The 25,002-nt window shown below is 43.5% G+C and overlaps 2 protein-coding genes across 2 annotated transcripts in view; one reads left to right on the forward strand and one right to left on the reverse strand.

The window, feature by feature from the left end:
- Positions 1–16,541, forward strand: part of IGFBPL1 (insulin like growth factor binding protein like 1) — a 40,549-nt gene extending 24,008 nt beyond the window's left edge. The window contains exons 2-5 of the mRNA XM_069964326.1: positions 7,129–7,238; positions 10,452–10,568; positions 10,694–10,853; positions 16,400–16,541. Coding sequence (XP_069820427.1) covers positions 7,129–7,238; positions 10,452–10,568; positions 10,694–10,849 — 383 coding nt within the window. The 3' untranslated portion in view covers positions 10,850–10,853; positions 16,400–16,541. The remainder of the gene's footprint in view (positions 1–7,128; positions 7,239–10,451; positions 10,569–10,693; positions 10,854–16,399) is intronic.
- Positions 16,542–17,425: 884 nt separating this feature from the next.
- Positions 17,426–24,370, reverse strand: ALDH1B1 (aldehyde dehydrogenase 1 family member B1). Its single transcript, XM_069964327.1, has 2 exons — positions 24,304–24,370; positions 17,426–19,138 (listed from the first exon to the last, which is right to left on the reverse strand). The coding sequence occupies exon 2, from the start codon at positions 19,129–19,131 to the stop codon at positions 17,584–17,586; it is 1,548 nt and encodes a 515-aa protein (XP_069820428.1). The 5' UTR covers positions 19,132–19,138; positions 24,304–24,370; the 3' UTR covers positions 17,426–17,583.
- Between the last annotated feature and the right edge of the window lie 632 nt (positions 24,371–25,002).

Raw genomic sequence — 25,002 nt, forward strand, 5'->3', positions numbered from 1 at the left:
AGTACATTCCTGGCTTTTCCTAAAAAAAAAAATCTGTCAGATAATCTGTTGGTGTAATAGAGCCCTTCCTGATTCCTCCCCTGTTAAAGGACAACTTTTTTTTTTTTTTTTTAAGCGACTCTGTACCCACTTCTTGTAGCCGATGAAAAGTCCTTTCTGCTGGTATCTTTATCAACGTTGGTTGTGCTTTTCAGATGCTGAAAATCTCCCCTCCATCTCCCCTGCCTCCCGTTCCGCCCTCTGCGCACATGCGCCGCCTTCTGAACCCTCCCCCCCGGTGCCGCTGCAATGACATAGCCGGGTCCACACTGCCCCTGTGGTGTGTCCTCTCTGCGTCTTCCCCACCCCATGGTAGTGACGTGCCAGGCCCTTCCCCGCCTCTCCTGCCTATCACTGCCCCCCCCCCACACACACACACACACATACCATGGAGCTGCTCGCTGCTAGAATCAGCTTGTCCTCTTTTTTGCACATGTACCATTGTGCGCCTATCCCGCGCAGGCACAATGACGCACCAAGGTAGTTGGAGAAGGCCGGTCGCGCCACAACCACGGGGTGGGGCCGATGCAGAGAGGACACACCACAGAGGTGGCGTGGACCCGGCTACGTCATTGCAGCGGCGCCAGGGGGTCAGGAGGCGGTGCATGCGCACTTACAGCTAACACTGTGCGGCCGGACAGAGGGCGGAACGGGAGGCAGTGGGAGACGAAGACCAACACCACACAGGCAGTGCTGGCCTAGGGCATGATCGCTCTAGGCCACGCCTCTTTGACACGGCTACACCTCAGCTAAATTATGATTTTTGGCCTCTGGAAAGCACAACCAGCCTTGATAAAGACACCAACAGAAAATACTTCTCATGAGGTACAAGAAGGTATAAGTAGTTGGGGGGGGGGGGGTCACAAAGTGTGTACAGAGTTGCTTTAAGGCAGTTAAAACACATTAAAAAGTTATATAACTTTGTAATATGCTTTAATTACCCTAAAGAATAAAGAAGCAAGATTTTAGTAGCAATTTACAATACCCAAATACAGTTATGCAACCACTCGACAATTATGCACTAGAAAGTGGCTGGTGCAGCAGCTCAGGGACACTGTACTTTGACTGTTAAAAACTGTTGTGTGTCATGTATCTCCAACTGATATACACTACAGTAGACATCTCCTAGCCAAATGTTTATAGTAGAAAGGATGGGAGGGTAGGAAGAGTTATTGATGTATTTACATCTTTGCCCATTGCTAGGTATTTAATTACTTTATTAAAATGAATAAATATATTAAACATAAGCAAAAACAATATCTATATCTCTATCTGTTATCTATCTATCTATCCTCTATCTATCTCTATCTACTGTATGTGTCTATCTCCTATCTATCTAATTATCATCTATCTATCTACTTTTGTAATTGTTAAAACCCAGTTCTTGAAGATATCTCGGGATATGCTTAGATTGCTGTAGGATACAAGCAGTCACACAGACAACAAAGGAGGCCAGCCGGCACTTGGCAGGTATTAATGCCTAGTCTCAAGGGGAATAATTTAGGGATTTTGTCTGAGCGGCATCATCTTCCAGCACAGTCAATTAGGCACTTACAGATGCAGATATACTTGTTTCAATGGCAAATTTGCAGAAGACTTGTCTTTTAACAGATGGTCTTTCTTTCCTTCACATCTATTTTGCAAAAATGATGTGACCTCTTACAGCTGTCAAAGTATCTGCAGGAGTCCTGGCTCCTGTGTGTATCGCTCATTATTCCATGTGCATACAGTATACCAACAGAACATGCCATACTGTGCCACTGTCATTCACTAGAGTAATAGAGAAACACCAGGGTGTCACCAGTAATGCTTCTCTTTGCTATTTTTCTGTATTCTATTGTTGTGCCATAATTCATCTGGAATATAATTTTGTGTAGCCGCAGAAACCATATAACAGCCTTCTCAGTGCTGAACAGAGGGGTACTGGGACAGGTTGCTTACATAATAAGCTGTAAGAGAAACAACATTCGACATATGATGCTAAGGCTGTGTTCACGTCTTGGATCCACTAAATTCAATGGACTGAATGCAGACTACTAGTGACTGCATTTCCATTCCCTGAACATATATTTTTTGTGCAGAAGCACAGCAGACCACATCTCTGAGTCCCACAGAATATTCATTAGGGAAAATGTACAATGTTCAGTCTGTTAAACTTAATGGGTCCACTGTGATATATATCAACATATACTTTTTGACAGGTTGTCGACGTATACCACTAATGTACTGAAAAATGACGTGAACAGAGTCTGAAGCTCATTATGTCTTTTTCTGTCATTCTTTTATCTAAATAATTTATATATGGATGAGGGAACCAGATAAGCCTGCTCACATAGAAATCAATATAAGCAGACCTATGTTTGCACCTGCTTACACTGATTAGCGGTTCATTTGTCTGAACGCCCACTCCCAGGGCTGTACCATTTTTGAGCTGTAATTGTAGGGCTCAAAAGATGAATTGGTGGGAGTTGAATGTTTGAAGGTTTAGCCATACTTTAATTGTACCATTGGAAAAGAAGGGTCTTGGAACAATTTGAGCATTTGGATGAAATCGTACCCAAATGAGGTGGGTAATGGCCATATGACTTATCAGCAATAACTGGCCTTACAGTTATACTATGATGTATGGTTTATACTATGTTGAAGTGGTTTTCCCCACTAAGTAACAAAAAATCTTTGTAGCACAGTGAGAACTCTTCCCTCCACAACTCAGCCTCAATCACTTTTAGGCTATGTTCACACTACGTAAAAGTACGGCCGTTGTTGCCATCAGCAACAACAGCTGTACTTTGCTATCCAGTGTGGAACATTTCCTACATTTCTATGGGATCCCGGCCGGAGTGTATAGACACATGGTACAGTGGGGAAAAAAAAGTATTTAGTCAGTCACCAATAGTGCAAGTTCTTCCACTTAAAAAGATGAGAGGCATCTGTAATTTACATCATAGGTAGACCTCAACTATGAGAAACAAAATGAGAAAACAAATCCCGAAAATCACATTGTCTGATTTTGGAAGAATTTATTTGCAAATTATGGTGGAAAATAAGTATTTGGTCACCTACAAACAATCAAGATTTCTAGCTCTCACAGACCTGCAACTTCTTTAATAGTCTCCTCTTTCCTCCACTCATTACCTGTAGTAATGGTACCTGTTTAAACTTGTTATCAGTCTAAAAAGACACCTGTGCACACCCTCAAACAGTCAGACTCCAAACTCCACTATGGTGAAGACCAAAGAGCTGTCAAAGGACACCAGAAACAAAATTGTAGCCCTGCACCAGGCTGGGAAGACTGAATCTGCAATAGGCAACCAGCTTGGAGTGAAGAAATCAACTGTGGGAGCAATAATTAGAAAATGGAAGACATACAAGACCACTGATAATCTCCCTCGATCTGGGGCTCTACGCAAAATCTCACCCCGTGGGGTCAAAATGATCACAAGAACGGTGAGCAAAAATCCCAGAACCCTGCGGGGGGACCTAGTAAATGAACTGCAGAGAGCTGGGACCTATGTAACAAAGCCTACCATCAGTAACACACTACGCCGCCAGGGACTCAGATCCTGCAGTGCCAGACGTGTCCCACTGCTTAAGCCAGTATATGTCCGGGCCCGTCTGAAGTTTGCTAGAGAGCATTTGGATGATCCAGAAGAGTATTGGGAGAATGTCCTATGGTCTGATGAAACCAAAGTGGAACTGTTTGGTAGAAACACAACTTGTCGTGTTTGGAGGAAAAAGAATACTGAGTTGCATCCATCAAACACCATACCTACTGTAAAGCATGGGGGTGGAAACATCATGCTTTGGGGCTGTTTCTCTGCAATGGGGCCAGGACGACTGATCCGGGTACATGAAAGAATGAATGGGGCCATGTATTGTGAGATTTTGAATGCAAACCTCCTTCCATCAGCAAGGGCATTGAAGATGAAACGTGGCTGGGTCTTTCAACATGACAATGATCCAAAGCACACCGCCAGGGCAACGAAGGAGTGGCTTCGCAAGAAGCATTTCAAGGTCCTGGAGTGGCCTAGCCAGTCTCCAGATCTCAACCCTATAGAAAACCTTTGGAGGGAGTTGAAAGTCCGTGTTGCCAAGCGACAGCCCCAAAACATCACTGCTCTAGAGGAGATCTGCACGGAGGAATGGACCAACATACCAACAACAGTGTGTGCCAACCTTGTGAAAACTTACAGAAAACGTTTGACCTCTGTCATTGCCAACAAAGGATATATAACAAAGTATTGAGATGAAATTTTGTTACTGACCAAATACTTATTTTCCACCATAATTTGCAAATAAATTCTTACAAAATCAGACAATGTGATTTTCTGAATTTGTTTTCTCATTTTGTCTCCCATAGTTGAGGTCTACCTATGATGTAAATTACAGACGCCTCTCATCTTTTTAAGTGGAAGCACTATTGGTGACTGACTAAATACTTTTTTTTCCCAATGTATACGCTTCGGCCGGGATCCCGTGCGGCCCCACAAATAACTGACATTCATTGAATTGCGGCCGCAGGAAACCCTGTCAGTTCACACAATGAAGCGAGCGGCTCCGGCCGCTTGCTTCATTGTGTGCTGTGGGAGGTTCTGTTGCGGGCGCGCGCTGATGCGCCAGCATCAGAACCCTGCAGCCGTAAAGATCATCCGGGCGGTACTTAAGTGCCGGGTCACTGAACGGCCGGTCTCATACATAGTGTGAACATAGCCTTATAGGGCTGAGTTACTTTTCACTGTAAATCTCCTGAATAGAAAAAGTGGTGTGCCAAGAAAATTAAGTGGCCTCGACCCCTACATTCTCACGATGGAGGGGGATCTTGCAGTAAGGCACCACCTGTCAACAAATATAATCAATATTCTAAACAAACCTCCTTCCTAATACCACCCTATGTCTAATTTACATGTATAGCCTATCTTGCACCCTTTCCCTGTTTTTCTTCTTATATTTACCTGCTGTGGACATCTAAAATTATTTTCTCTATGTCCATGTCCACTCTGACAACAGGCTGCTCCCTCTTCCCCTTTCCCTTTGTAGACATAGGACATGTGATCTCCTCTCTAGGGGCCGGGTTAGCTGTCTATTGACTTGGAGATATCATCTGCATCATCTCTATGCTTCTGATCACAGCTAGAAAAAGTGCTGCTTCCATAGACTTATATGTGTCCCTGAGCCTTGATTTCTGTTATATGAAAAGTTCATTACCTGTTTTTGTAGTTTACGTACCTGTCTTTGTGTCACAGATCTGTATATTGTAAGTTTTATGTATGGAGTCTGGATGGAACTCTATTTTTTTCATTCACAATCAGGAAGCGTAGATCCACATCTGCACTATACCCCTGGTATACAGATGCCCATTATGCAGCACATAGCTACACCATGCGCACGTCAGCTCAGCTGCACTATGCGCGTGTCAGCTCTGCTACATCATCAGCTACAATGAAATACATACTGGGGTGATGTGATGCAAAATCAGTGAAAGAAAACAGTCCTGTGTTTGCTGTGCAATAATAATAACAGCAGTGTGCAAGAAAGAAAGCTAAGGGGGCGAGTACGCCAACGGACCAATCAGGGAGATGCATAATGGGAAATGTAGTTTCCTATCTTGGATATAGATTGGCTTTTAGAACAACTTGTAAATCAGAAATGCCAGCAGCTAGAAAGACAGGAGATGGCTCAAAACACTCAGGGGGACTTGGTGAGAAAGGTCAGCTAGCATTTTATTTTTTAGCTCTTAGGTGGATAACCCCTTTAAGGCTATGTTCCCACAATGTAAAAAAATAAGGGCAAATAATGGCAGTTGTTACAAAACAATGGCTGTTATTAATGATCATGATCAGTACAAATGGCTGTTGTTTTGCAATAGCGGACATTATATGCCTGTATTTTTACATTGTGGGGACATAGCCTTAGACTGCCGATACACATGGCAGTTTTGAGCCACAAATAAGATTGGATTTAAAAGGAAAGGTAAATATAATGAAAAGACTTATACTTCTGCTTTTTGTGGGATCCAGAAAAAAGCCATTACACCATGCAGCCAGATGTTAGCTATATGTCAGTAGGGAAATAAATACATAAACACAATACCTCATTGTTTTTTATGTTTGTTTGTTTGTTTGTTTTTTTTTAGACAATTTTGTTTGTGTTTTCAGTGTTTGGGTCAATAGCAGTTTTCAGAAACTTAGCGTAACATTTGTGGTGATTTTCTCCCATAGGCCTCAAGTGATTTTCTTCCTGCCTAATAAATTCATGTGTAAACATGTCACATTTTTAGGTGCATTGTAGCCTTTTTTCCACATTCAGATTCTTCTAAATAAATTCTTCTGTTAAGAGATCACATAATCATATAGGACACCACAGAAAGACCACTCACTGAGGCTATGTTCACATACAGTAAAATAAAAGCCAAACACAATGAATATTTATAAAACTTAACTGTATTTTGAATCTAATAATGTGCTCCATTTAAAACTATGGAAAAAGATATTGCATGTACTCACACACACTAATTGGGGGGGGGGGGGGGGACAGCATCAAAACAAATAAATCTGCATAAAAATGGCTCATGCTTTTTTTTTAAGGTATATGTACGCCACAAAAAGAGTGTGTGAATGAGGCTTAATGTAGAATGTAGCTGTTTTGCTTAGTAAAACATGACATCTACTTCCTGTGATTCATAACCTAATATACTGTAAATAGGCTGAAGAAGGAATATTATATTTTCACAATGTATATACATAGCTGCGCAGCTGCATCCATAGCGTGTTAATAATTCAAAAAGGGAGCTGAATACCTTTTTGGCAACTAATAATGGCTGCCTCCTGTGACCACATACCTCTCTTTTTATCACCACCATTCTTATTGCCAACAGAATATAGCTAGGGCTATGCAACATCAAGTCAATATATATAATTTTTTTTTAATTTTTGTTTTTGCAGTTGTTTTTGTCTGAATTTATGATATTACAGTCTCATGTACTTACTTTTGTAGTGTGTGTCTGTATAATTCTGTTACTCTCTAAATAAGATTGAAGTTAAGTATAAGTGTCAACATGTTGACTCAATAATTTTCTCTCTTTCCATTTAGCTCCTGTGATAACTGTGGCACCTAAAAAGATTCACAATGTAACTGGAGCTCAAGTTTATTTATCTTGTGAAGTAAAGGCAGTTCCAACTCCCAGCATCTTCTGGAGAAAGGTAAAAAGGGAAATTTTTGGGAACGTCCACAGTGCTGAGTGGTGGTGGGTGATAACATTTTACATTTATTTACAGATATAATAATTGTGCATACAGTAGAAAAGTGAGTCACTTATTCAATACATATAAAGAGATATTCCTGAAAAAATTCCCTTATCCTCTATCTTTCCCTATCTTTCCCCTATCGCTGTATCAAGCCATCCAACTTTTCCAGTGTACTTGGGTCTTTCCGACGCTCCATAGGAATCAATAGAGCCATGGGTCACGTGCCGTACCTGCGGCTGTATTCATAAGAGAGCCGTCGGGCCACAATGAGCATTCAGAAGAATGCATCAGGAAAATTTGCAAAAAACTACCTGGGAGACAGAAGGCTGCTGGGCGGGGGTGGTGAAGCCCGGTGGTAATGGTACACGTTGGCACATATGATAAAGTTATAGGTAGGTGGAGGATCCATTAAAACGATTTCAGGGACTTCATTGTAATATTATCTCTAAGATAATATTTGCTGAAATATTACCTGTTCCACATGGCACACCAGAGAGGCAGCAGGACATTAAGGTAAACAAGTGGCTAAAGAGCTGCTATAAGAAAGAGGGGTTTCAAATAATAAACAACTGGGCTAACTTATCTATCAGCTTACATTCTCTAGGATAGTGGGGATCAGGGGCGGATTAACTTTACCATAGGCCCCGGGCTGTTCACCAAGCCTGGGCCCCCCACCCCACTGTAAATATGGCAGCACTAGCCTGGCGTTCATAGTACAGGATAGATAATATCATGATGTCCTGATTTGTGCATAATCAAACTGTGATTTTTTGCAAATCATGGCGGAAGTGTAGCCAGGAGACAGTACACCACTGAAAGTATAAGTCTTTTTGGGTGGTCATGGGCCCCCCAGGAGCTCAGGGCCCCTGGCTGCTGCCCAAAACGCCCCTATTATAATCCACTACTGGTGGGGATGCACCTAAATGAGGAGTATGCTGTGTTTTGGGAGATAATGGCTATGAGGATGGAGGAAAGTTTAAACTAGGCACCATAGAAGGTGACCAAAAACTAAGAACATCGCTTGGTTATTAAGGCTTAAAATTGGCTGGTAACTAAGGGAGCAGTCTAGCCTGGGATCTAAAATTATTTTATGGTCTGGCCTTGGTTCTGATTAAACTAACAGTCTGATCTGGTCTGACTGTTTTTGAGTCTTGTCTGAATGTTGTAATCTGTACTGAGAGCGTGAATTAATTCAGATCCCAGAATAGGCTTCAATTTGTTTTAAAAAAAAAAAGGTTGGCAATATTATTTCAGACATACATTTTTGTTTTAAGCACATTGGAGGAGACAATCAAAATTGCTTGCTCTAAAAATTTTCACTAAAACTGAACAATGACCTTGCTGTAAAGGGGCAGAAATGAAATGGCCACCATTTAAAGGCAAATAATTGCTGTTATTTGCCATTAAATGATGTCCATTCACTAAATTTTAACATTGTGTGAACATAGCCTTTCTGTGTTTTCAATTCAATAGTAAGTTGTAAAAAATTTTTCTTAAAAATTAATAAACTTTTCAAAAGTTTGGTTCAGCAGGTTCACTGAACTTTGCTACAAAATTCAGGTTCATCCAAACCAAATCTTAAACAAACCGCATTAAAACAATAATGGGACTATAGGAGGTATATAGCTGCAAAAAACACCTGAAAATCACACATTTTTTCACTGCAAAAAATGTCGCATGTTGTTGTAACAGCGGCCTCAGGGACCTCACAGGACTTAGGACAGACAGGAGTAAGATTTATTTAGCCCTCATGTGCAAGTGACCCCACAGAGCCTAGAACAACCAGTTGACAGATGGCTAATGTGGAGTTAGAACTCTGTGTTAACCATTCCTGGACTGCCTGGTGTAAACATGACCCCTGGATCTTACAGGTAGCTGCACCCTGTTTCCACGCGTGTTGCTAACACCAGCACCATCACAACCACTTGTACTTTCACCTTTCCCATCTTCATTGCTAGTTCTGCTGCTGCCACTGGTCATACCCTGAGAAATAAAAATATCTAATATAGGGCCCTTAGAAGAGGTACCTCTTAGACAGAGTAACTCAAATGGGCCGAGGATAGGGTATAGAGCCTAAGCGGGAGAGAAAAAAAAATCACATATTTTGAGGTATAAATATGGATGAGGTTAAGCTATCAGAAGGTCTTGAGTGGAGGGAAAGGGCGATGACGGTTTGCAAAGGCTATATTTTATACGGCAGTGAGACCACAGAGAGAGAGAGTGATGGCCAGGGTATTGGTGGGAGTGAGCTTTTTGGGGCCCAGAGAAGAGAACTAGGATGTACTGGGCTGGCGCTGTCCAAAGTTTCATAATTTCCATACATTTTTATAGCCTTCGCTCCCTCTAATCATGGTTTTTATCCTGCCACAAACGGTTTTTACAAATCACTGAAGATGTCAGCTGACAGGTGATAAGTGTTGAGCGAACTTCAGAAAAGTGTCCAGGTTTAGCCAGGTGGCTAAACTCGAACACTCAGCATTCAACACCGAGCATCTGGAGAAGTTAGATGCCACCGTAGAAGTGCCTAGAAAACATGTATATACAGCCGTAGCCTATATTCATGTTTTCCTGGCAGCCCAAAGGTGGCATCCAATTTTCAGATGCTGAGAGTTGAATACCGAGTGTTTGGGTTTGGCTACGAGGCAGATACCTTTCTGAAGTTTGATCAACACTACAGGTGTTTCCAAAAATTGTTTAAGAAAGCACTGAAGCTGTCATCTGATAGGTGATTCAAAGGGTTGAAATCACCCAGGAGAGCTGTGGACACCATGTAGTGACACACAAAGTGACAGGAGCAGTTTTACAGCTACACAAATTACACAACTACTTTCCTCAAACTTTCTTCTATCTCTACCTAATCAACCTTCCCTCTCCATGTAGCTCTCTGTGTCTCTATGGTTCTACCTGTCTCTTTCACTACAATGTGTGTGTTCAGTACACTGTTTAGGGATCTTGTTTCGGGAAGTTTGGTTTGCTCATCTCTATTTTTAGTTGTACAATAAAAGCAGTATTAAGGGTATGGATTTGTGATAGATGTGCCTTGACGTGATTTGGTTGAAGAACCATGCACGCTTATTTTAATAGAGGTATTCCACCAGGCTAAAACATGAGTGTATCACCCTAAAATCAGAGGTATCCGCTGACGTTTGTTACGTTTTCTTTTTTGAGGTAACTGAGTCTCCTAAGGGAATAAGACTGTTTGAAGAGCTCCCTGGAGACAGAGTCAATGTTGCTGTTCAAGTTCGTGGTGGCCCATCCCGTCATGAAAGTTCTAGCTGGGTTATGGTGAGTTTGAAGCAATAAGACATATACAGAGAAGTCTTACCAATGCTACAGTAACACTGATATGAATAATGTACTATGACAATATATGTTATTTTCAAAGGCCTATATTCTTGTGTTTTCTTTAGATAAAACCATTGTTAAAAGAAGATGAAGGAACTTACCAGTGTCATGCAACTAATATGGTTGGAGATGCCTTTGCTGAAGGGTCAATAAAGGTTTCAGAACATAGGACACGCAGGATGAAGAAGAACCATCCTTCTAGCTCTGAGGTTATTGTTTAATCAGGTAATAACATAGTATGTACTCAGGTACATTTATTGTGACAGCTACATGCAAATGATGGTTTGTAAGGATGACTACCTCTTACTTCACTAACCATTGGTTTTATGCTGCTGTTAGAATAAATGTACTGAACTGCAGTGCTGATACATGCTTCTAAATGGATTCTTAGTTAGGACCTCAAAGATTATAATTTCTGTGCCTTACCTTTAGCTTCCACTTCCCTCTTGGCAGTGCCATCTACTGTATGCTGTTTTTCTTCTATTGTACCAAATGTAAAGGGGTTGTCTATGTTGACCGGACATTTCAGGAGGGATGTTTCCAAAACACTTGACAGCAGCGGCGAACAGGTGGCCTGAGATCTGGCAACATGCCCAATTATCAATTTATCATGGACAACCTCTGTAACATAAATCAAGGCCCTATTTACGCATCCGTGCACAGACTATATACTGTGGACCGAACCTCTGGACTCTCGGCATCATCATTCATAATCATGCCGTGAGTTCAGAAACTGTTAAATCTCCATACTACTGTACTGACACACTGTGTCAGTATGGTAGCATGAAGATTTAAAGGGGTATTCCCCGCAAAATTATTTTTGCTTTAATACGTTGCCCACCCATAGCTTTCCATCTTTCCAATATAAAGTTATTACGGATTCTGCACAGTTTTGCTATTATCTAGAGGCATTCACCCCCACGGAACACATAGAATCATCAGCTCTCAGTTCAACCCGACACGCTCCCTGCTCCTGGCCCTCACCCTCTGATACAGCATCATGTGTCCTCAGTCTCTTCAATGGGCCGGGTTAGTGCTTCTAACCCAGTCCACTGAAACAAAGGAAGGACAGTGAGACAGTGACAGCTGCTGATCACTGTCTCCCTCTCTGAAAGCAGCCCCCCCAAACTGTGTAACCCCACTTCCCCCCAATGTGTGCTCCCCGCCAGCGGCTAACCCCCCGCGACTGACCCGGCATCCGCCCCCCCAGTCACCTGGAAACTGACCTGGTGCTGCCCGCCCACCTGTGGCACCCCCGCGACTCACTCAGTGCTGACCGCGGCACCCTCGCAAACACCCCCACCCACCCCGCCACGAGCCACCTGGTGCTGGCTGCGGCACCAGCAGCCCCCCCATGAATCGCCCAATGCTGGCCGCCAGCAGTAACACCCCCCCGCAACTGACCACGGTGCTGGACGCTAGCGGTATCTCCCCAGCCCGAATCACGCGGTGCGGGCCGCGGCACCCCCCACCCCCTACGAATCGCCCACCTGGTGCAGCAGCCCCCACCCCCCCGCAACTGACCGGGTGCTGGCCATCCAGATTGCAGAACTACATCTCCCATCATGTCCTATTGGCGGGTCCCAGCAAGCAGCAGGAAGCACTGTATGCTGGGAAATGTAGTTTTCTGGCCAGCGCCATCTTGTATACATATATCGGTTTTTAGAAAAACTTTTTCTCGGGAACGGCAGCAGCTAGAAAGACGGGTGATGGCTCAAGACATGAGACATGGAGAAGGAAGGTTGATTAGGCAGAGATAGAAGAAATGTTCTTATGGTGTAGCCAGCTCAGCACCTTTGCACAGCTAGCTGCTCCGCACGAGCCCCCACTCCAACAGCGTGTGAGTAATAGCAAAGAAAGTTCACCTGGGCTCAGCGATGCAGTGCTTGAATAAACTTGCTTTTATTTAAGATCCAAAGAACAACGGAGACATGTAATGCGCTCTCTCAGACCCACGCCAACGCGTTTCCGGTACGTCACGTACCCTTAATCATGGCTAAGGAGTAACCATACAGGTGTGTATAAGTAGGCTACCTGGTTTACGCTCGGAAGCGTGATGACGTCAGGTCTTTACATAAACCAACACCTCATAATAAACAATGTTATAGCTAAAACCAAATCGTATATGCAAACATACTGTGTATAAATTGTAACACATTAGTCAATAGCAAAAATAGTTATAATTTGCAATATATAATATAGAGATCATATGCACCGCACACTTTAATAATAAAGTAGAAGCTCTCTACGGAGATTTAGACCATTGGGGGCAGTAGTGTTCAAATGAAAAATCCAGTACGCTTCTTTTTTAAAGAGAGCGTGTCTAATGTCGCCCCCTCTGGATGATGGATGTACTCGATCAATGGCAAAGGCTTTAAATGAGTTTACATTGCTGCCATGTGTGGTGATGAAGTGGCTAGAAGCTCCGGATGGATTGCGGTTGGTATGATGTGTCACATCGTATAAGTGCTCCACAATGCGAGTTTTGAATTTTCGCGTTGTGCAACCAACATACATGAGGTTGCATATAGTGCACAGTATGATGTAAACTACGTTGGTACTGTTACAATTTAGGAAGCATCCAACACGGAATTCTTTGCCAGAACTGCTGGTAAAAGATTTACTCGGTAAGGCTACAGTACAAGTGCGGCAAGGATTTTGCCCGCACTTGAAAAAGCCTTTGCAATTTAACCATAAGAGATAGAAGAAAGTTTGAGGAAAGTAGCTGTTCAGAGATCATTGACGATGTCTGTGCAGCCCTTGATTTAAAAAGGAGTAATAAAGTATATAAGTTACTTCTTCACACTCCCCAGTGTCTTCCTGACTCACTTCAGAGACCGTCCTGAAGTTGAACTGGCGGCTGCGGGGAGAAGCCAGGATGACACCACGGAGTGTGGGGATGAAGCGTATATACATTATTATTTTCTTTACACAGTCATCAGCTGTTGGTGGCCAATGATTTTAGGTCAGGACCAAAAGACACGATCAGACCATAATTGTTTTCATGGCTCATCTCTGTCTTTATTACACAGAGCAATATTCTGCTATATCAGCCTGATTCGGCAGATTATGGCTCTGGTAATAGGGCCCTTATGGCTGATATTAGAGGCAGGAGAGCCACAATCCTATAGGTGATATCAGAGGCAGGAAACAATCAATCAATCAATCAGTCCTACAGCTGATAGAGACAGAAAAGCAGCTATCCCGCAGACAGAGGCAACAAAGCAACTATCCTGCAGACAGAGACAACAAAGCAGCTATCCTACAGATGATGGCAGAGGCAGCAAAGCAGCTATCCTACAGATGATGGCAGAGGCAGCAAAGCAGCTATCCTAGAGATGATTGCATGGCCTGAAAAGCCACACTCCTAAGCTAATAACAGAGACAGGAGAGCAGCAATCCTATGAGTGTTAGCAGAGGCCAGAGAGCAGCAAGCCTTCAGGTGATAGCAGAGGCAGGAGAGCAGCAATCCTATGGTTGATAACAGAGACAGGAGAGCAGCAATCCTATGACTGTTAGCAGGGCCGGTTTTAGACAAAATGTGGCCCTGGGCAAAGTTGAAGGTGGGGCCCCAAATGCTAAAACATTGTAGCAGCAATTTAAGGTCCCGATACTTTTTTGTCAGCGGTTGGCGCGCTGCTCGAGGTGGGGTGATCTTCTGTGACCTTAAATAAGACCCCTCTGTGCCCTATATAGTAGATAGGTCCCTCTGTGCCTCCATAGTACATATAGTCGGTATCCCTCTGTAGGTAATTCTTCTGGTAGTTACCTCCACCACCCAGTATGTAGTATCCACCAATATAGGAGGCATCTCACTGTAGGTTTTACACCTGTTAGCTAGCCCCCTGATAGTTGCCCCCTCAGCAGATAGCAGCTCCCCTGATAGTTACCCCCCCCCCAGCACATAGCATCTCCCCTGTTCCCCCCCCCCCCCCCCCCCCCAGCACATAGCATCTCCACTGATAGTTGCCCCCTCAGCAGATAGCATCTCCACTGATAGTTAAATGCCCCCCCGCCCCCAGCACATAGCATCTCCTAGGGCTGGGGTGATGTGGGCAAAAAAAAAATCTCGTTTTTTCATTTCTCGATTTTTTTTATTTATTTTTTGATGGGTGTAGTAGTATAGGCATAGTGGATAAGGGGTGTAGCAATAGTAGAAGCATAGAAGATGAGGGGTGTAGTAGTAGATAAGGGGAGTAGCAGTTTTGGGAGGAGTAGTAGTATCAGGAGTGGAGGTAATAATAGCAATGGTAGTAGAGCAGTATTGGGGGCAGTAGTAGAGCAGTATTGGGGGTAGTAGTAGAGTAGTATTGGGAGTAGTAGTAGTAGAGCAGTATTGGGGGTAGTAGTAGAGCAGTATTGGGGTAGTAGTAGAGCAGTATTAGGAGTAATATTGGGGGTAGTAGTAGGGCAGTATGGGGGTAGTAGTATAGCAGTATTGGGGGTAGTAGTAGAGCAGTATTGGGGGTAGTAGTAGAGCAGTATTAGGAGTAGTATTGGGGTAGTAGTAGGGCAGTATGGGGGTAGTAGTAGAGCAGTATTGGGGGTAGTAGTAGAGCAGTATTAGGAGTAGTAGTAGGGCAGTATTGGGAGTAGTAGTAGAGCAGTATTAGGAGTAGTATTGGGGTAGTAGTAGGGCAGTATTTGTGGTAGTAGTAGAGCAGTATTGGGAGTAGTATTGGGGGTAGTAGTAGGGCAGTATTGGGGGTAGTAGAGCAGTATTTGGAGTAGTATTGGGGGTAATAGTAGGGCACTATTGGGGGTAGTAGTAGAGCAGTATTAGGAGTAGTATTGATGGTGGTAGTAGTAGGGCACTATTGGGGGTAGTAGTAGGGCAGTATTAGGAGTAGTATTGAGGGTAGTAGTAGAGCAGTATTAGGAGTAGTATTGGGGGTAATAGTAGGGCACTATTGGGGGTAGTAGTAGAGCAATATTAGGAGTAGTATTGGGGGTAGTAGTAGGGCACTACTGGGGGTAGTAGTAGGGCAGTATTAGGAGTAGTATTGGGGTAGTAGTAAGGCACTATTGGGGGTAGTAGTAGAGCAGTATTAGGAGTAGTATTGATGGTGGTAGTAGTAGGGCACTATTGGGGGTAGTAGTAGAGCAGTATTAGGAGTAGTATTGGGGGTAGTAGTAGGGCAGTATTAGGAGTAGTATTGGGGTAGTAGTAGGGCACTATTGGGGGTAATAGTAGGGCAGTATTAGGAGTAGTATTGGGGGTAATAGTAGAGCAGTATTAGGAGTAGTATTGGGGGTAGTAGTAGAGCAGAGGAGAGATATGGGGGTACTTTATCATACAGGATACTGTGTGATTCAGCACCCACCTCCATCATGTACTGCTCAGGGCCTGGTGGCCATAGATACAGAGGGAGGAGGGCCCTGAACAGTATATGGTGGAAGGGGGGACTGCATCATACAAGATCCCCTGCCCCCTTCCTGTATACTGTTCGCTAGGCTAGTATATGGGGAGGGGGTTACTGTTTTATAAAGACACCAGAGGCTCCGCCCACCCGCGGATGTAAGCACCGCCCCCTGGCCGCAAGTCCCGCCCCCAGTCTCCGTGACCCTCTACGTGACTTCTGTGCACATACTCTAAGCTCTGTTTTCAAAGATAAAGTAAATTACTTTGCCTGGACAAAGTATATAGCTGCATACATAGGGATTACTTACATCTATCTGTCTATCATTATAAATGTTAAAATGTATTATTATTCGATAAATATTTTGTGGACATCAATATTTATTTATCCTTTATTTTTATTATTTTACAGGATTGAACAGCGTCAGGTTTTTACAGCGTTTTGATTGCATAACGAATAAGACATGTAGAAATAGTTTTATATCATTATTACAGTGTTTTTGTATAATCTTTGAAATAAAAAAATGAGTTTAATAAAGTTTCATAGCTTCAAACCATTGGTGTCAAGAGATTTTGTGCTAACCAAGAAAAAAACAAACAAACATCTTTTTAGAGAACAATTACATTGCAGAGGCAGATTGCAGAAATGTTTTTAAAAATCATTCCACGCACCTAAAAGCATTTGGGGCGTTTCTCGGCCCCTCAGTACAATGTTACACCCGCCCACCAGCTGACATGTTCATGCCTACTTATGCATATTTGGCTATGCATAAGATGGGCCTCGTTCTTGCATGCGCATGTGCATGCACTGTGCATGCGCAAGATTGAGACCACCCTGCTTATGCATAAGTAGGCATGAACATCCAAGTCGGAGCATGTGCTTTGAGGGGCAGAGAAACACTTCAAGTGCACCAAATGGAACTAGTTTGCATTTTTCTTAAGGAAGGAATTACTCCAAAATGAGGCATTACAAGAGGGCCATGGATCCTCCCTGCCTTTGCCATAATTAAATGTCATAGCGACCTGTCAAAAGTATTGATCATCAGTGTCTGGATGTTCAGACCCCCACCAATAGCTAGAATAAGAGGAGAGAAGCTGAATGCTTCTCCCTGCACATTCTAGTAATAGAGTAGGGTCTCAGAACACTCAGACACTGCCATATCAAAACTTTTTTTTTATGAGGGAAAAAAGTAGCGATGAGCGAATGTACAGTAGGAACAAAGGGAAGTGCTTTGTTAGGTTCTGTTAGATTAGTTTCTGTGCTTCATCAGGTTGCTGGCTTTAAAGTCCATGGTGCTGGGAGAAGTTGCTTCTTTCCTACTGTAAATTCACTCACCCTTGTCAAAAGTAGAGATGAGCGAATTTATAGTAGGAACGAAGCAAATCAATCTCTAGTCAAAAGGTATTTCAAATGACAGTGATGCTTTAAAAACTAGAATGTATATTGGTTGGGAAACAAAAAATATAAAAGTAGTCAGAGTCACATTCTATTTCATTTTATCTTTTTAATACATTTATTTAGTATATTAAAAATAATTTTGATAAATTTTAGGATCCTATGTCTTTTGCATTTCTGCACACCCTTTCTAAAGATGGCTAAGAATTCTTTTGTGGGATTTTTATTGTCACACATTTCACCTCTGTATAAGCTCTAAGCCCATCCTCTCCAAGCTCTCTTCCATTGCCTGATTCTTTGTAGCCACCAAATGGAGTCTGACAACCCAGAGCATTATACGTATTGACCCACACTGTACCAGCTTGTAATACCTGAGTAAGGTGCATTGCCTTGTCTAAATCTTTAGTAAATACTCCTGCCGCCAATCCATATTTTGAGTTATTTGCTCTATTAATAACTTCTTCAATTTTTTTAAATTTAAATATTTGTTGTACAGGGCCAAATATTTCTTCCCTTGCAATTCTCATGTTATCCTGGACTTCAGCAAAAACAGTTGGCTTTATAAAAAAGCCTTCATCACCATGACGCACTCCACCACACACTAGTTTAGCACCTTCCTTTTTACCACTTTCTATATAGTCAAATATTTTGTCAAATTGTCTCTTATCTATTTGCGGACCATGTTCTGTGTCTAATTCAAAGGGGTCTCCAACTCTTCTTGCTTTAGCTCTCTCAATGGATCGTTCTAAAAATTCATTGTAAATGGATTCATGAACGTAGGTTCTGGAGCCTGCCGCGCAACACTGACCCATATTAAAAAACAGAGCTTCATGACATTGCTTTACTGCTTGATCCAGATCTGCATCTTCCAGGACAATACATGGAGACTTCCCACCAAGTTCTAGTGTCACTCTTTTAAGATTTGATTCACCAGCTGCTTGTTGAATTAAGCGTCCAACTTTGGTGGATCCTGTGAAAGCAACTTTGTCAACATCCATGTGCCTTGCTATTGCTGCCCCTGCAGTAGGCCCATAGCCAGTTAGAATGTTCACCACACCAGGGGGAAACCCAGCTTCCTTTATCAAGGATGCTATGTATAAACCAGAGAGGGGTGTCTGCTCAGCAACTTTCATGACAACTGTGTTTCCAGTGGCAAGTGCTGGTGCAAGTTTCCAGCTCTGCATTACCAGTGGAAAATTCCATGGAATGATTTGTCCACAAACGCCAACTGGTTCATGCCTAGTATAGCAAAAGTAATTTCCATCTATTGGGATAGTCTTTCCATGACATTTGTCTGCAAACCCTGCAAAATACCTATAAATCTTGATTGTTTCACCAACATCCATATTGTAAGACATTGAAAAGGGTTTACCATTATCCAGGGTTTCCAAGGAGGCCAAGTACTCTCTGTCTCTTTCTATAAGCTCTGCAAGACGATTTAAAAGCTGGCCTCTCTGTGACGCATCCATGCTACGCCAGGGTGACCCCAATTTAAAGGCCTGCTTTGCAGCATAAACTGCGAGATCCACATCATCCTTGTCTGCTTCTGCAACCTGCACAATGGTTTTTCCAGTAGATGGGTCCACAGTTGGAAATGTCTTCCCATTGACTGCATTGTGCCATCCATTGTTTATGAACAGTTTTGTGTGATGCACTTTCTCCAAAGGCTTATCGACCTTTGTTACGGAATAATGAGAAACAAAATGATGTAAAACTGAAGCACGGCAGCAAGACTGGAAACGGAGCATAGCTTTACTAGAAAAGAAACAGATTATTGAATACACCTTGCACATTTAAGAAGATTGCTGTTGCTAAAATGAAAGCGATTGTAAGCGACATTCTAAGCCACTCCCGTAGGGCACGGGGCTGTAAGTTTAAAAGTTGTTTTTTAGGACAATAACTGCATCACCTGCCAAACGGACCCCAGGACAGATCTTGGATTAAAAGCAGCTATCCCAAGGTACAAGCGGTTTGGGGGGTCAGATTGTGGGTACAGAGTCGCTTTAAGTCTAGTGTCACCGAAAAATTGGAATGTGTCATCAGAAAATAACAATGTTTTTATGTTAAACGTATTTTTTAAAATAGTTTTTGGTGACATTTTTTCTATCTATATTATAAAATAATCCTGAAATCTTGTAGTTTTTATTCTCACCACTGGGGCTAAAAATAAGCTGAGACTTCTTGCATCTGTTATCCAGTAGATACAGGAGGCAATAGCGGCTCCCTGTAAAATGACCTTTTCAAAGGTCCCTGTACACTCAGTAATGTTTCATATTCATCTTAAGGGGACAGACTCTGTCTATAGTCATCTATGCCAGCGTTTCCCAACTGGGGTGCCGCGGCACACTGGTGTGCCGGGAGAACCCGCCAGGGGTGCCGCGGGATCCCGGTGGGAAAAGTGCGCTGTCTCTTTAAGCATCCCGAGAAGCTGCGGCCGCGCAGCTTCTCGGGATGCACGGATCACTTTCATGTTCCGCCCGCACAGTGAGCGGGCGGAACATTAAAGGGGTATTCCAGGTTATTTTGATATTAATTCTACTGATTTCTCTTGTAATATAATTAATATATCTCATTGGTTTCTATAATAAATTTTGTCTCTTTCTCTCTATTTTTATGTAAGTCACGTGTTTCTGTGACGTCACCGAACCGGAAGTGTGGGGACTTCCCCGACTCGGCCGGCCTCTTGGTGTTTATGTAGTTAGAAAGCTAGCAGAGCTTTACAAACGGCCTCCCTGCACACGGGAGGTCACATGACACCCTGTTCCCGGGCGGCCTGTCAGTGTGAAGGAGGTTGCATCCACCTCCTGTATAATCACTAAAACCCTCCACCCCCTGCCAGTATAATCCTCCCGATGTCTCCCCCGGCCCCCTCCATCCTGTGTATACAGTCCTTTTCAAAGATCTCTCACCCCATCCCCCGGTCTCGGCACCTCTTGCACTCAGCTGACAGGCTCTCTCTCTCTCTCTCGCTGTGTGTGAAGCAGGAGAGATTTCTTTCCTGCTCCGTACACAGTTCCTGGCAGCTGAGTTTTATCGGGGCAATTGACAGGCACTGTGTACGGAGCAGGAAAGAAATCTCTCCTGCTTCACACACAGCGAGAGAGAGAGAGAGAGAGCCTGTCAGCTGAGTGCAAGAGGTGCCGAGACCGGGGGATGGGGTGAGAGATCTTTGAAAAGGACTGTATACACAGGATGGAGGGGGCCGGGGGAGACATCGGGAGGATTATACTGGCAGGGGGTGGAGGGTTTTAGTGATTATACAGGAGGTGGATGCAACCTCCTTCACACTGACAGGCCGCCCGGGAACAGGGTGTCATGTGACCTCCCGTGTGCAGGGAGGCCGTTTGTAAAGCTCTGCTAGCTTTCTAACTACATAAACACCAAGAGGCCGGCCGAGTCGGGGAAGTCCCCACACTTCCGGTTCGGTGACGTCACAGAAACACGTGACTTACATAAAAATAGAGAGAAAGAGACAAAATTTATTATAGAAACCAATGAGATATATTAATTATATTACAAGAGAAATCAGTAGAATTAATATCAAAATAACCTGGAATACCCCTTTAAAGTAAACAGAATATAGGAGCAGGAAGTGTCAGCGTCCTGCTCCTATATTCACTCCCATAGGCCGCCGGCACTTCATGCCAGAAGCCTATGGGAGGCCGGGACGTGACCTCTCTGGCAGGCGTGATGATGTGACGTCATCACGCCTGCCGGAAGTCCCGTCCCTGCGGCTCGCAAGATGGAGCCCGAAGAGCAGGAGGAGAGCTGCTGCCTGCAGCCACAGTGCGGATTTGGTGAGTAGGATGTTTGGTTTTTTTAGGGGCAGAGCAGGGGGCATTATTAGTTCATGGGGGGCACCTCGGGGGCATTATTAGTATATGGGGGCACCTCTGGGGGCATTATTAGTATATGGGGCACCTCTGGGGGCATTATTAGTATATGGGGGCACATCTAGGGGCATTATTAGTATATGGGGGCACCTCTGGGGGCATTATTAGTATATGGGGGCACCTCTGGGGGCATTATTAGTTCATAGGGGCACCTCTGGGAGCATTATTAGTATATGGGGGCACCTCTGCGGGCATTATTAGTATATGGGGGCACCTCTGGGGGCATTATTAGTATATGGGGGCACCTCTGGGGGCATTATTAGTATATGGGGGCACCTCTGGGGGCATTATTAGTATATGGGGGACACCCCTGGGGCATTATTAGTATATGGGGGCACCTCTGGGGGCATTATTAGTTCATGTGGGCACCTCTGGGGGCATTATTAGTATATGGGGGCACCTCTGGGGGCATTATTAGTATATGGGGGCACCTCTGGGGGCATTATTAGTTCATGGAGGCACCTCTGGGGGCATTATTAGTATATGGGGGCACCTCTGGGGGCATTATTAGTTCATGGGGGCACCTCTGGGGGCATTATTAGTTCATGGGGGCACCTCTGGGGCATTATTAGTTTATGGGGGCACCTCTGGGGGCTTTATTAGCTCATGGGGGCACCTCTGGGGGCATTATTAGCTCGTGTGGGCACCTCTGGGGGCATTATTAGTTCATGGGGGCACCTCTGGGGCATTATTAGTTCATGGGGCACCTCTGGGGGCATTATTAGCTCATGGGGGCCACCTCTGGGGGCATTATTAGTTCATGGGGGCACCTCTGGGGGCATTATTAGCTCATGGGGGCACCTCTGGGGGCATTATTAGCTCATGGGGGCACCTCTAAGAGCATTATTAGCTCATGGGGGCACCTCTGGGGGCATTATTAGCTCATGGGGGCACCTCTGGGGGCATTATTAGTTCATGGGGGCACCTCTGGGGGCATTAATAGTTCATCACAGCAGGGGATCCTACATACAGGGGGCATCCTACATTCCTACTCGCTTTACTGCACATAACACCAAACAGCGCAGTTACTTTGGGAGCCTACAGAAGGGAGAAAGGAAAGGAAGTTGTTAGAAATGTGCGGAGCCTAAATTGTTTGACTTGCAGGTTCTGAAGAGATGAAAAGTAGCTGGAAGAAATCATCATGGCGGATGGAGAGGAAAAGGGAAAGTGACTCCTCAGATCAAAGAAGACATCACCTGTGAGTCACTATATGACTCTTATTTTGTAGAACATTATTTAGTAGGGGTGCCCCGAGGAATTTTTTTTTCCAAGGTGTGCCCCGAGGTGGAAAAGGTTGGGAAGCACTGATCTATGCTAACGAGTCTTGCTGTAAAGCATGTCACAAAATGCTGTTAAAACAGCCCAGGCAATATGGCAGCCTCCATAACAATGTACAAAAGTGACATTTAAAAAATTACAGTCAGAAAATAGAAACAGATCAGAATAAAATAAGTTTTTATGTATGTCTCTTTAGTGAGAACTTGATAGATGTCTGGCGCTGCAAGTAATCCGCTCCCTTAGGCGATCAGCAGGGTTTATCTGCACAATGCCAGGTAGCTGCAGCAGCTTGCTGTCTTGCCATACGCTCTCTGCCCAGAACAGTTTATCCATGCACAGAAAAAAGAAAGCTGTTACCTTTGTGATGTTCCTGCTTGGTGGACGGGGGACTACCTATAGGGGAGATTTGTCTACATAGCGTCCTCTACTTACTGGGGGGAGGGGGGTTAAGCTCCAGTGGGCACACCTACTGTATGGATGCATAGAAGGGGCCTAATTATTATATTGGGGCACAGAAGGGACCTAACTATGGGATACAGAGGGACCTAAATGCTATATACTCAGAGAGCACCTGTTATATGGGCAACAGGGGGGACCCCGGCCAAATGGAAAAGCAAAGCGAGTGACTCTGATCAGAGAAGACGGCAGTTGTGAGTCACTGGATATAAGTCACTGTCCAATAATATATAATAAGATGTGTATAACGTACGAGAAATACCTTATACTGTAGTACTCAGATTCTTGCATTCTTCAGCAAGAATCTGAGTGCTACAGTATAAGGTATTTCTCGTACGTTATACACATCTTATTATATATTATTGCACAGTTCAAACGGACAGAGTGGGGTCCGATATGAGGTGGATGGACTGCCATATATTTATTCAGTGCGGTGTTTGTTATTTGTTGTATAAGTCACTGTCATCATTTGTATGGTCCACCTTATCCTTCTCCTTCATTAATTGCATACAAAAAAGTGAAGACTAAAATTTTTTAACACATGTATACAGCAATAAACACATAGCAAGCATTTACTGTGCACTGCAAAATGATAACAATCACACAAACCTGCACTACTTGCTCCAGCTTGAAGATAAACTACAGGGGTTCCTATAGTGTTACAGGCATCAGCCAAAATTCGGATTAATGATATATGACCTACTTTATTTGTGGCCACTCATAGTAAGAAAGTGAGAACTACAGTAACCCTTTTTTCTTAGCAGTCATAAGACTATCATTCAGTTACTGAGTCACCCAGATTTTATGTAAAAAAATTTAATTTACTATTAATGTATTAAAATAAATGTATTGTTCAATACAGTGTCCTGAGGACCAGCTTAAGTTTCTTGGTAATAACTGGAGATGTGTTTGTAGGTGGAGAGAGCAAAGTAGGTAGATATAATACACCAAAACTGACAGATGGTCAGACCTCCCTGTGCCCTATTTAAAGTGGATAAATATGGAACCATAAGCTTGTTATTCCATGCAATGTCCATTGCCATGCTTGGAGGGAGATCTATTTTGTCTTGTGCGCTTCCTAAACAATAAACGTGCCATCCTCTATGTGCTGACTGTAGCTGCGATAAAAATGGGAAACATGACTCTCTGCATGAAGCGTTACGGCTGCCTGAGGACGGTACATAATAGCACATCACGGTGAGGCAAATGAGCTGCGTCCTGTCACTCTGTGCTGATAGATTGCTATGACGGCCCTAACAGGAAGATTTTATAGTGCTATGATTGAATACTTACCATGCAAAAGTCCACTTACAGATGAATGTTTACAATCCGCAGTTATGATGCTGCTCTCGTCTTGCTAGTAAAGGGAGGAGGAGATTTTATATATCCCCCTCCCCCTCGTCATGTGTATAACCAAGTAGAAAACAAATCTACATTGAACTGCCTTTTCTAACACAGATCTTCCTGCAACATGAAGAAAGGGAAGACAGAACATGACTCTCAGCTATGTGAGATGTGATATGGAGAAAGCATGAATGCATATAGCTCTTTTCTATATAATCAGATTATATTTGTTTTTTGTATATTGATTCCTGGCAGCCCCATTTCACAAAGTGTATCCTATAATGTCCAAGAGAAGGTAGAAAACTGTCATATTGCCTCATACTAGGGGAGACTTCCAGGGCTGGCTATAAAGGATGAAGAAAAAGAATGAACAAACATTATTACGTGTGTGTGTGTGTGTGTGTGTGTGTGTACAATAAACATGTATGATAGACCCTAAGTGAAAGGGATTTATACAGTACTGGCAAACAGATAAGGATATTTAGCTTGCAGGTGAAATTGATGGAAAATGTGATATTAGTGATATTATATCCTGAAAGTAGGGCATTTAAACAGAGGCATATCATAGTGATTTCCTTATCACCAGTGTGTGTGTGTGTGTGGGGGGGGGGGGGGGGGTAGACCACAACATAAAAATGTCAACATCTG

This window comes from Dendropsophus ebraccatus, chromosome 3 (genome assembly GCF_027789765.1).
Source record: "Dendropsophus ebraccatus isolate aDenEbr1 chromosome 3, aDenEbr1.pat, whole genome shotgun sequence".
Classification (NCBI taxonomy): Eukaryota; Metazoa; Chordata; class Amphibia; order Anura; family Hylidae; genus Dendropsophus; species Dendropsophus ebraccatus.